The sequence below is a fragment of the Thalassophryne amazonica genome, chromosome 17 (genome assembly GCF_902500255.1).
Source record: "Thalassophryne amazonica chromosome 17, fThaAma1.1, whole genome shotgun sequence".
Lineage (NCBI taxonomy): Eukaryota > Metazoa > Chordata > Actinopteri > Batrachoidiformes > Batrachoididae > Thalassophryne > Thalassophryne amazonica.
This window is the reverse complement of record NC_047119.1, coordinates 53,280,958-53,294,178: the sequence shown is the minus strand read 5'-3', so window position 1 is coordinate 53,294,178 and position 13,221 is coordinate 53,280,958. Positions and strand designations below refer to the sequence as shown.

The 13,221-nt window shown below is 42.9% G+C and overlaps 1 protein-coding gene across 6 annotated transcripts in view; it reads left to right on the top strand.

The window, feature by feature from the left end:
* The window catches only part of tjp2a (tight junction protein 2a (zona occludens 2)), a 70,824-nt gene that overhangs the window by 31,727 nt on the left and 25,876 nt on the right, over positions 1–13,221 (top strand). For all 6 annotated transcript variants that reach the window (XM_034191914.1, XM_034191912.1, XM_034191913.1 and 3 more), the window contains 5 exons: positions 210–334; positions 7,613–7,715; positions 8,286–9,042; positions 9,307–9,410; positions 9,599–9,752. In XM_034191914.1, the coding sequence (XP_034047805.1) occupies positions 210–334; positions 7,613–7,715; positions 8,286–9,042; positions 9,307–9,410; positions 9,599–9,752 (1,243 nt within the window). The remainder of the gene's footprint in view (positions 1–209; positions 335–7,612; positions 7,716–8,285; positions 9,043–9,306; positions 9,411–9,598; positions 9,753–13,221) is intronic.

The following is a 13,221-nucleotide window of genomic DNA, read 5'->3' as shown; positions in this document are numbered from 1 at the left end:
AAGTTGAGGCTTAGCTTCAGAGTTAATCGTGCACAGATTCATGCATTGAAGTATGCAGATGCTCCACTTTGCAAAATCAAATTAACAACCATGTGACGTGAACGTCTGTGGAGTCGCTCACACTTTCTGCGTTACAGGATCACACACAATCAAAAATGATGACACAAATACATTTATCTTTTTTGTTTGGCTTGCCCTCCTCCTTATAGGATTCTAAGATGGGCTTTGGCATTGCTGTGTCAGGGGGGCGAGACAATCCGAATGAGGACACCGGGGAGACATCCATCATGGTGTCTGACGTCCTTCAAGGAGGACCTGGCGATGGCCTGTTGTTGTGAGTACAGTTTGTATTCTGGTACACTGCACACACAGAAAATGTCAGCACTGGAGAGCGCTTTAATGTCATCAGTCAAAACCTGCACAATAAATATATTAGCTGTGCCTGATTTTTATCTTGTCCAAAGTTAGCTGACCTTACTGCATTTTCCTGTTTTAAATTATTTTGTCTGGACACAAATCACATGTAGCGTCACATCCTCCATAGAGGATTTAACGCCACCCGTTGTGACTCACTTTGTGGTATTTAGAGAGACCATTCAAAGTTCTTACTAAGAATAACTTTTCCACAGCAAACCTCTGCCTCTAATCAGTGAATCATAACATTTCCCTTTACTTAAATGTCACAAAGCAAGTTTTTGATAAAGCTTTCTGTGCTGCAACATCACTGTGGAATGTGACCAACAACACGTTTGGATGGTTTTCTTGTCTTGTAACTCAGTAACATTCTGTCTTTGTCCATAGGAGGAAAGAAGCACCCAGATAAAATCCAGATATGGGCCAAACAGTGCAAATTGTACACTAAAGTGCCTGATTAGCTGTGTTTTTTTTTTTTTCCTTGTTTTTCTCAGTGTTATGCTTGTATTTTGTCTGACAGTAAATATTGGAAAAAATAATAACAGAAAAGTGAGCTGGAGAGAGGAAAAATTAGGGCCCTGTCCCACTGGCGTTTAGATTTGCAGATGGAATGCGCACAAAAGTGGCCCACATCCGCCAAACAACCGCATTAACCGTGTAACATTCCTGTATGAGTCGGCCGCCATCCGAACACGTCTGTGATCATCCGCAGAGGCACGCATGTCTGCAGCCAGGATTTTTGAGCGGCTCAAAAATCCTGCTGCGGATGAGATCCGCATCACTGCCTGAACACATACTGAAGACATACGCAGGACATACACAACCAACGTGCAGCATATCCCCTGTCATCTGCTGGTATACGCAACTGACGGGTTGGCGCGGCTTGGCGGCGGACCGGGACAGCGTGCAAAACAGATATGACGCGTGCCCAGCACGGCCACATCACGGTCACAAATGGTATGTCGCGCATGCAGACAGAGTGGGCACGGATGGAGCGAGTGCATCACGGCCACTGTGCCCCTCATGGGGGCGCCTCCATGGTCGCCTTCACTTCTGTTCCCTGTTATATCTGCTTTTCTTCCTCATGTACAACCCCTGGCAAAAATTATGGAATCACCGGCCTCGGAGGATGTTCATTCAGTTGTTTAATTTTGTAGAAAAAAAGCAGATCACAGACATGACACAAAACTAAAGTCATTTCAAATGGCAACTTTCTGGCTTTAAGAAACACTATAAGAAATCAGGAAAAAAAATTGTGGCAGTCAGTAATGGTTACTTTTTTAGACCAAGCAGAGGGGAAAAAAATATGGACTCACTCAATTCTGAGGATAAAATTATGGAATCACCCTGTAAATTTTCATCCCCAAAACTAAGACCTGCATCAAATCAGATCTGCTTGTTAGTCTGCATCTAAAAAGGAGTGATCACACCTTGGAGAGCTGTTGCACCAAGTGGACTGACATGAATCATGGCTCCAACACGAGAGATGTCAATTGAAACAAAGGAGAGGATTATCAAACTCTTAAGAGTGTAAATCATCACGCAATGTTGCAAAAGATGTTGGTTGTTCACAGTCAGCTGTGTCTAAACTCTGGACCAAATACAAACATGGGAAGGTTGTTAAAGGCAAACATACTGGTAGACCAAGGAAGACATCAAAGCGTCAAGACAGAAAACTTAAAGCAATATGTCTCAAAAATCGAAAATGCACAACAAAACAAATGAGGAACGAATGGGAGGAAACTGGAGTCAACATCTGTGACAGAACTGTAAGAAACCGCCTAAAGGAAATGGCATTTACATACAGAAAAGCTAAATGAAAGCCATCATTAACACCTAAACATAAAAAAACAAGGTTACAATGGGCTAAGGAAAAGCAATCGTGGACTGTGGATGACTGGATGAAAGTCATATTCAGTGATGAATCTCAAATCTGCATTGGGCAAGGTGATGATGCTGACAAGACTCCAACCTGCAAAGCTGATCTGGCAACAGCAATCAGAGAAAGTTGGAGCCAGATTGATGAAGAGTACTGTTTGTCACTCATTAAGCCATGCCTCAGAGACTGCAAGCTGTTATAAAAGTCAGAGGTGGTGCAACAAAATACTAGTGATGTGTTGGAGCGTTCTTTTGTTTTTCATGATTCCATAATTTATTCCTCAGAATTGAGTAATTCCATATTTTTTTCCCCTCTGCTTGGTCTAAAAAAGTAACCGTTACTGACTGCCACAATTTTTTTTCCTGATTTCTTATAGTGTTTCTTAAAGCCAGAAAGTTGCCGTTTGAAATGACTTTAGTTTTGTGTCATGTCTGTGATCTGCTTTTTTTTTTTCTACAAAATTAAACAACTGAATGAACATCCTCCGAGGCCGGTGATTCCATAATTTTTGCCAGGGGTTGTATTCGCTGATCCACCCCAGGACATTTGTCATTTCCGCCCACCTTTGTTGCGGATGCTCAGCTTTTGTCTCCTCATTTCATGCGCAAATCCTCCTAAACGCCAGTGGGACAGGGCCCTTAGGTTTAACCAGCCATGCTGATAACTTAGTAAGGTACAACAGAACTTAATATTAACTGTATGTGTATAAAACAGAAAAATCATGAACTATGTTAGCCAGTAATTTCCACAAAAGCAGTCTGTCAACATTTCATTTACAGGAAATTCAGTTATTCTGCAAATGATTTTCTTTCTTTTTTCCGCTTTTGTCCCCCCAAAGGAAACTTCAACACAATTTAATCCTTGTGAGACAATGGTTGCGAGATTCTGCTTCTTACACTTGCACGTTAGGGAAAAAAATAAATAAATATATATATATATATATATATATTCTAACATGCACACAGAATTATGCTCAAAGGTTTATATACCCTGGCAGATTTTTTTTTTTTCTCAGAGAATATGAATGCTAACACAAAAACATTTTTTTCCACTCATGGTTACTGGCTGTGTGAAGCCATTTATTGTCCAATAACTGGAAAAAAAAATACATATCAGGCTGGTTGGTGCCATTTAATCTTCTGATTTCTAGAAAGTGTAAACATTTCTCTGATTGGGTTGAGAGCATTCACTCAGTCTGCACGCACTGCAAATGTTCTGTTCCTACTGCAAAGCAGGGGGATGAGAGTCCCAAACTATAACATTATATTTCAGTGATAGCTGATGGTTTTTAAACCATTAAAATTATTCTGAAATAAATACACACTAGCGGAGCTTTTTGTTTTATTTCAGAACTATTTTTTTATTTTAAGGGTTTTTTTTTTTTTCCTCCATAATTGATTAATTCAACACACACCTGCTCACCTCAGGGGTTCCTGGGCTTGTTCAGGTGAGGTGGGGCGGGGGGGGGGACTGTGCAGAACATTAAGGTGCGCTGACACTTGCATGCACTTGCATGACCTGTGTCATGCAGGAGCGTAAACTCATCTTTAACGTGTGCATGCAATTGCGCAAAGAGAATTTTGAAATGTTAAAAAAAATCTTTCATGCATAAATATCATGCAACATGGTGCGATCTGCTTGCCAACACTATGTGCAACTTGTCAAGTCGAGTAAAGAAGTGAACAGTGCGAGTGATTGTGTCAGTGCACCGCATAAGAGCGCAGCTCATCTGAACAATTATGAGATGTTAAATCTATCATAAACATACTTTTACAGTTGCACACAAGAAGGAAAGAACATGCAACTGTTTTACCAAGCCTCGACAATATAAACATGACAAATAATTATCTTTTTAGATGGCTCCAAATGCTTTCTCCAGCTCATTCAGTGCGCGTGTGCGAATGGCTCCTGCTGGAGCAGTCCTCTGTGATTCAGGAAACGATTAGACCTGTTTTCAGCAGGCAACTTGCAGAGAAAATGATTAATCTGCCACAAAATAATTATTTTATATATACAGCATCCAGCGCAGAGCGCGTGGCAGCCGGTGGAGCAAAGCACTGAGTCCAGCTGGTAACACAGTGGGTGGGATCGTCACGACGACGTGCGTGCAAGTGCATGCATCAAATTTGTGCAAGTGTCAGGGCACCTTTAGTCTTGCTAAATGTTTGCCTGCTCTGATTATTTAACTAAAACAACAGTGAAATGCATAAATCCAGAGTTTTCTTCAGAAACATGAGCTAACATGGGAGAAAAGTCAACTAGTTTATGGACAAACTTAGGAACAGACAACAGGCTAACATTCCAGAACTTTCCATTACAGACCTACCTCACCTATGAAAAAACTGGGTGATAATCTGGCAACCCTTCACTTCTTTCTCCTCCTGTCTAAGCTTTTTCTTTTTGTTTTTTGGCACCCCTGGCTGGGGGACCTGATCCTTGGCATCATGCACTGTAGTGCAGCACTTGAGCTTTTCAACTATGTGGTTAGGGGCAATTGTCTTCCACATATGTCCCATTTGAGCCCATGAGAACAATTTGTGGATTTTGTGTTGGGTTTGTTGCTGTAGGTGTGGTAGTAGTGTTGTTGGAGGAGGGTTCTCTTGTGTTTATGCTTACCACCTCTGCTAATTGTGCTGGGATAGTTGTTCTGCAGTCTTCTGTGGGAGGGGGTAGGCAGTGCTCTCGTTGGTTGTTTGCTTGTCTGCGTTCTCACCTTGTTGTGCGGCTTTAGCAGCTCTTCTTCAAGCTGCCTCTTTTTCTGCAAGTACGCCCGAAATGCGCGTGTACTCAGCCTTTTTCCGTGTTTGTTGCATTCATAGATTTGCTTGCAGCTGTGTGTGTTTGCGTTTTAATGTGTGTGCACAGTTGCGTGTAGCCCTTGCCGCTATTAAAACCAATTCAACTCTTTTTCAGTTCACTCCTGTTAAGAAACAGATTAATTTAACATTTTATATATTTATTTTATTTTTGTCTTGGTGCATTATTTTCATTGTGTACAGAAGCTGCTGAGTCTGGCTGTGGGAAAGGCTGCTGTGAATGAAGCGCTGTGACTCTTTAAACTTTTAAAGCTCAGGTTGCTCTGATCAGGTCAGCTGATTTGATCAGACCTGTTTGTTCAGGTCGACTGATGATCATACCGACATGCAGCGACGGCACTTTTAAAGCGTCACAGCGCTTATTCAGGTTTGATCCGACCTGATCGATCAGGTCCTCTGATGACTGCACTGACATGCAGTGACGGCGCTTTTATTTTAAAGAGTCACTGCGCTTATTCAGTGCACATCCACTACAGTGGGTGGCAGTGGCACTGTCATTGTCAGAGTTTGCGCAGAGAGTATTGAGAACTCTAGCATAATGGAACGTAGCTCTATGTAGGGGGTTTTTTTTCGCACTATGGTGGCAGACGAGGAAAGACAGCTGTGTCTTAAAATGTTGGCAGCGGACAGCATGAAGCCAAATAAATTAAGATGTCACTTAGACTTTCAACGCCAGTCACGCAGATAAGCCACTTGAGCCTTTTCAGCGAAAACGTGCAGAATATTGCCAGCACGAGCGAACACCATTAGCATCATAGTACCTTAGCAGAGGAGCTGAGCAGCAGTAGACACGGTCTCTGTCATGCTGGATGATGCAAGTGCTGCAAAAAAAAAATAAAAATAGCACAAATTGTTGTATTCATTTTTGTTTTGTCTGTTGGTGTTTGTGCTCCTGATTAAATGTTCTGATCAGTTTGAATTTATTATTATTTATTGATTTTATTTAATTTTGTTTTTCATCATCAAATGGCAGTTGGTCAAAAATGTTTATAGTTTAAGGATTCATTTTTTTTAATTTCAAGCAAAGTGATGCAAAATTTTTTCTGTTACAGGCTAAAAACAGTGTTAAGTTATTCTTTGCTGTAAGTTGATCTAAAATTCTTTCTTTTGTTTTATTAATGTTAATAAGGATACAATGTTATGCAGAGGTGTACTTATAACAATTTCATTTTGTGGGGGGAGGGGGCGTGTAACAGAAAATAATTGAGAAGCAGTGGCGTAGACGGTACACCACAATACGCAGCTCTACGTTTGCGCCAGTATGAAAGGGGCTTCAGGCATAACGAGGAGCTGAGTCTTTTCACCTCAGCCCAGAGTTGGCTCTTCTCCTGCTTTAATATCGCCTAGTTGTCTTGAAGTGTTTTTACCACAGCCCAGAAAACAGAGGGGGCTCTCTCCCACTCGTTGTCACTGAATTTGGGTGGGGGCGGGGGTGTGGGGGGTGTGCTGTTGTCTGCCCAAATTGAAGTGTGATGAGTTCATGTTCCATCTCCACTTGTCTGACCTCTAAACTAGAAGAGAAATTAGAACGCACACAGTCTGCCTGCAGCTCCTCGGCACTCTCACTTCCTCAAGCTTCTCACCACCTGCTGCGCACAACTGACACAGACATTCCTCCATTATTAGATACGCAGCTAATGCAACTCAAATCAGGTCCGTTAAAGCTGGGCAGACACTGTACGATATTTTCAGTCGTTGTACTTGGCTCCAGCTCAAACTGTGCGACAAAACCGCAGAGCGCACGATTTATGTTCTCACACTATACGGCCCAATGCTCTGATGCGATCTGAGTACTCACATTGTATGTTCAAAAATCACACGTCAGACTCATGTTTCCAGAAGCAAAATGTAAACAGAAGCTTTTTTTTTTTCTTTTTCTTTTTTTCAAACTTGATTTACATTTCTTATTTTTACAAAAAGTCTCGATGGCAGACATCAAAGTTTAAAAAAAAATACAAGACTTTAAATGAATAATGGGGAAAAAAGAAACAGAAGCTGCTCTCCCAGAGATGCTCTCTCCGGTGTTTGCACATGCGCAGTGCGAGAGACGCTTGTAGCGCTGCTTCAGCAGTGCAGAACCCTCACGATGGCCGACCAGAATATGAACCAGGTTTGATTTTCATCCGACCATACGATTGCCGATCGGTAGGTGGTCATGAGAGGTTAAATGCAGCTCATTACTCCATGTATACTACACGATGCAGGACGTGTAATTAAGCTGAAACTCGGCGCAATCCAAAAAATTCTTGCACGAGTGAAAAATCGGCTGAAAAAGGACCAAAACTCGCACAGTGTAAGCCCAGTTTTAGCGAGGGCCTCTGTGGTGGGACTCTCTCTTTCTGTCTGTCTGTCTCTCTCACTCTGTCTGAACAGCCCGCCCATGATCAGTGTCAGTAATTTGTTCAAAACAATATTCTGTTTCGCTACTCTTGTTTGTTGAATTGTATCTAGAAAATAAAATTAATTCTGTTGTTAAATTTTTTGTTTGTTTTTTTTCTTCAAGTGAGAATGACCGAGTGGTGCAGGTGAATGCCATCCCCATGGATGGAGTCATTCACTCCTTTGCTGTACAGACCCTCAGAAAGTGTGGAAAAGTCGCAAAAATTGTAAGTAAAGCACCTGTGGTGTAATGTTTTTGTTCTGTTTTTTGTTTGTTTGTTTTTCGTTGTTTGGTGTGTATGCATGTAAATCGCACCAACTACCCTGCGGCCAGACCTGGTCCTTTGGTCTAAATCCTCTCGACGTGTCTTCATCGTGGAGTTGACAGTCCCAGGGGAGGAAGCTGTTGATGAGGCATTCGAAAGGAAAAGGCTGTGATATGCAAATCTGGCAGCTGATGCAGAGGACTAGGGCTGGAAAAAGCAGGCTGGTTAAAGCAGGCTAGAAACTCATGATACCAGGTTGACATGGTATCCACCATTAAGAGCCACCTGATACAAATCAGGAACCCATTAAAAAAAAAAAATATATATATATATATATATTTTTTTTTTTTTTAATGGGTTCCTGATTTGTATCAGGTGGCTCTTAATGGTGGATACCATGTCAACCTGGTATCATGAGTTTCTAGCCTGCTTTTAATAAAATGAGTTGTTATAATCAATAAAGCGCATTTAGCATATAATACTTATTTATTCATCTGTGATCTTTTTACTGGACTATGCTGCCTTTAACAGACAGTAAAGAGGCCCAGGAAGGTTCCAGTCAACGTGCTAAACCGCCCCCCATCACCTGATGACAGAGTCTTCAACAACGACAATTACAACTATGATCCAGACCGCCATAGCATGTACAGCGGTCCAAGTGGAGGTGGGCGGGACCACAGCCTTGAGAGGGAAAGAGGTGGCGGGGGCTACATGGACTCAGGCTACCATACACGTGAGCGTGACTACAACAGGGACTATGACCGACAGGAAAGAGGCAGGACCATGGAGAGAGATCTTAGCCCAGACTGGAATTACAGGAGAGACGGCAGCAAAGGTCGGACACTAGAGAGAGAACGTAGTCCAGATCGCCGCTATAGGAGTGAGCATACTCTTGACCGTGACTATAGCCCAGAGAGACGGTACAGAGACCATAGTCCTGGCCGACGCTATCGCAGCGACCGAACCCTCGACCGAGACTACAGTCCTGACCAGCGCTCCCGTGGTGATAGAGCTTTCGAGCGTAGCCCTGACCTGCGCTACAGACGTGGCAGCCAGAGCCCAGTACGCAGCCAGGGGCGCAACCGTAGCTTTGAACGTGATCGAATCCCAAGTGACCGAGACCCACGGAAGTTTGATGAGCCCATGAAAAAGAGCGGGTCCAGGGACCGCCTCGACCGCTCACCATCACCTGTCAACATGCCCATTCCTGTACCCCGCCCTATCCGGGACCTGGATCCGCTGGAGAAGCCAGTAAATGTGGTGCTGCTGAAAAACCGGCCTAACGAAGGTGAGAAACAAACAACACGTATTAACCAACCTGTGCTAATTCATTATACTTTTCTGCTGGATTTTACACTTTAAGGCTGAAAGTAACTTAAGGTCCCAAGTCATGACCCTCCAGCTGACTAGGGACTTCTAACAGCACAACAACCTGAGTGACGTAGCAGGGAGTTGGTTCCAACTGTGCAAAAGACGTTTTAAAGTAGAATTTGACAAAAGTAATTTTATCTGAGTTTTGTATTTTGCTGATTATTTTAATCTCGTCTTGCAGAATACGGCCTTCGCTTGGGCAGCCAGCTCTTTATCAAAGAGATGACCAGCACAGGACTCGGCAGTAGAGATGGAAACCTCCAAGAAGGAGACATTATTCTGAAGGTATAATGGAATCATTCATTTTTCTGACTGTCCTCATAAGATTATTGTTTTGTTTTTGGTTTTTTTTTAATGGCTGTGGTTTTATTTAGGTTCTTACTGACATGTTAACACTCTGCATACTGGTGTGAGTCTGTGCTCCTCCACAGGTGGTTCCAGCCAGAAAATAAACTTCTGCTCCTCTTTTTCAGATCAATGGCACAGTGACAGAAAACCTGTCTCTGAGCGATGCAGGGAAACTGATTGAAAAATCTCGAGGGAAGCTGCAGCTGGTGGTGCAGAGAGACAGACGTCAGGTGTTGATCCGCGTTCCCCCGATGGTGGACAGCGACTCGGAGCTGGACGGTGAGCGACGCTTCAGACTGAAGGGCATCAGGTCCTATTCTGTGTAAAAGGGAATTATCATTATGTTCGTATATACACATCTCAGAAATCAGCTGTGGCATTGTTTGTTGGTACACCTCACATTGTACTTCTAGTCAATAGTACCTGTGGGCACAAAGACTATAAGGGCTATGATAGTCTGACGTTTGACCCCAATGTCCTTCACTCATGTACAGTGTTTAGTAGAAATCCGCAAAATCATCCGTGAGGAGTAGGTCAGCAAACCAATCCAATCTAGTCTATTTGTAGAGCACATTTAAAAACAACAAGGTTGACCAAAGTGCTGTACAACAAAGACATAAATAAAACAGATGGGTAGACACAACCTTATCCACAGTGATTAACCTTTGACAAATTTGACCTTGCTGGACACTTCTGGAACCCATCTCCACCTGTGTTCCAGGTTTCGAGCAAATTGGAAAAAAAATATTTTGACCTTTGACACCAATGATTGATTATTGTCAAATGTTATATTGCCTGGGTAATTCCAGAACTCAACTACATGTCTGTGTTGAACATGGGCATTGAAGTGAAAACTCATTGAGGGTTTTTAATTTTTTTAACCTTTGACCCCAATTAACGAGTGGCTCGGTGACCCCAAACCCCCTCCCCTCCTGACGGTGTAGTGGACGCATGCATGGACTCTCCCCATTGACTCACCCCTTTTAGTCTGGACTGCTTGAGATTTCTTCTCAGTATCATCAGAGGGACTTTTTCCTTACCACTGTTACCTGTGTGCTTGCTCCAGGGGTTGGTAAGGTTAGACCTTATTTGTGTGAAGCACCTTGAGGCAGCATTGTTGTGATTTGATGCTATATAAACTAAATACATTAAATTAACTTTGTCATAGTTGTACACAGCAACTATAGTGGAAAATTGGTCCAAGCACCTTGGAGGAGCAGTGGAACAAACAAAGAAAAAAGATTTTATTTATAGTGAAGCTAAAGCTGTCATTCCATATGTAGAATAAAGGTTTTGGTCATACTATATATTTATTTTTATAATGCAGAGGATCTTGCAAAGTTACATTTTGGCAAATAGGAACATGATTTCCAACATTGCTGTGTGCAGCATGAAGTAATCTTTGTTATTCATCCCACCTTAATGAATTTTCTTTTTTACTCCCTCCTGTCTTTAATTTCGCATGACCAGGTGCCAGGCTGTAATTGGTTGAGGCCCATCCAGAAAAGTGCAAGTAGATTTGTCTGCTGACCAGAGCATCTGCAATGTGGGGTGATGGGAAATGGCCTGAAGACTCATGACCCACTTTGTTTGAAATTTTTTTCTTTTTTTTTAAAGGAGTGTGTTGGACCGCCTTTGGCTCGGTGAACTAATCCACTGTCATAATCCTGCTATAGAATAGAAGAGATAATATTCAGTAATGCTTCCTGCATTCCCGATGCCTCTGCAGAACAGCAGAGTTTGACTCTGAGAGGATTTTCACCTCGGATTCAGTTAAAATTAGTCTTTAGCTGATGGGGAAAACAAGAGTTTTCACTGGCGACAAATTCTGGCTGAATATTTGCTAAAAACTTGCTCATATTTTTCTTGTTTGAACAAATCAGTGTCCCCAAAATCTCCAAATGGTAAATGGACTGCATTCATATAACATTTTTTCCATCGTGCATCAGAAGCTCAAAGCACTTTACAATGATGCCTCACATTCACACAGACACACTCACACCCAGGTGTCAGGGTGCTGCTATGCAAGGCCCTCACTACACATTGGGGGCAGCTAGGGGATTAAAGACCTTGCCCGAGGGCCCTTAGTGATTTTCCAATCTGGCTGGGTTTTTGAGGATCCTTTGGTTTGAAGCCCAGTGCTTAACCACTAGACCGTCACCTCCTCAAGGTATTTCTGAGTCAAAAGCCCATTTCCATTTAGCAGTCCTGGTCAGTACGGCACGCTATTTTGTGTGTTTTCACATCCAGATTCATGAAGGGGCACCAAAATAACTGACCAGTACTGTACCTTTTTTTTTTTTTTTTTTCCTGCACCCTTCAGATAGGGTTCCAAAATTTTGGCCCAGTTACAAAATGGAGACGCTAACCTGCTGCTGTGCATTGATTGGCTCTGCAGTAAAATTGAAGGCAGCAGTCCTCAGGCAAACAGTTCAGACTGTTTCAAATATTAAAACCATTCACACAGGGAGTAAATATAAAGTCTTAATCTGACGTCCTTTCAGTCAGACTCATCATCACAACCTGACGAAAAGTTATCCACATAAAGCGCCCTGCTCCCAGTGCATTTCTCAGCCTCAGCCAGAGAATGCTGGCGCTTTGTGCCACAACAGTTTTCAGTGCCATTGTTCTCCATACACTCATCACACACTGCACGCAGGGCACCAGTTGCCCGTGGGGGCACCAAAAAAATCAAGCTCCTTGATCGGCATAATCAGAGAAGTGAATAAAAATACACGCCTGTCTCCGTTCTCTCCTGTGAATGAAACCAAGAAGCAGCAGACGTGATTTGGGGTAAACGCATTTTCCAGTGCGCCTGTTTAACTTTTATTCTTCACAAAATGGTAATCTCTGCGCCTCTGTTACCTCAGGCTTACTTCCCCGCGTTAAGGGAAACCTCCAAAATGTTCGAAGATCGGATTGCATTTTTCCCCCTTCAAACATTTTGGAGGTGATGCCATCGCACTGTGTTTTGGCTGGTAATATGTTGGGACTCAGGAGGGCGCATGGAGAACTGCAGCAGCCATGCAGTAACCAGCAGCTGAGGATCGCAGGGAAGTCTGGAAAATCAGGTGCAAAGTGCGGATGTCGCGGGTGGCTGAGATCGTCAGCAAGTCACAGCTCTTCTCATCATCACCCCCCCATCCTTGCCTTTCTTAACACGTGTCCTTGCATTGCGCTGCGCCTGCGCCCCCATCTCCAGCTCGCAGTTTCTTCCATCAGCCCAGTAGTGGGCACAGCTAACCAAAAAGTTAGCTTCGATAATTGGTAATCAGCTAACTGAAAAGTTATCTTTTTTAACGCTAAACCGATAAACTGCCTAAAAACGTATTGGAAGCTACAGTTAACCAATAAACGATAACTTTCAACTTTGCCTCCCATACTCAGTCAGCTACTAACAAGCCAATTTACAGAGCATCACAACTCTATCCGGTTAGGGAGACAAGGTTTCCTTCAATAACAAGAACTGTCAAAAAACTTTCTCATGTGTGGTTGGAGTTGTGTAGCGATAGGGATCGCCTTTTGAATGCTTGAATAATGATGTCAGTTGCACAAAGAAATCAAATGATAGTGAAAACATGTTCATTATGCCCAGAATGTTGGTATTTTGATCGTGAACTTTGCGGTGCGGTGTAATAATAACGCATCAATCAGTCGCTCTGTGCGGTGTCATAACATCCGATCGGTTAGCGGCTTGGTGCAGTGTCACAGCGGATCAATCAGTCGCTCCGTGAGGCGTCATAACATC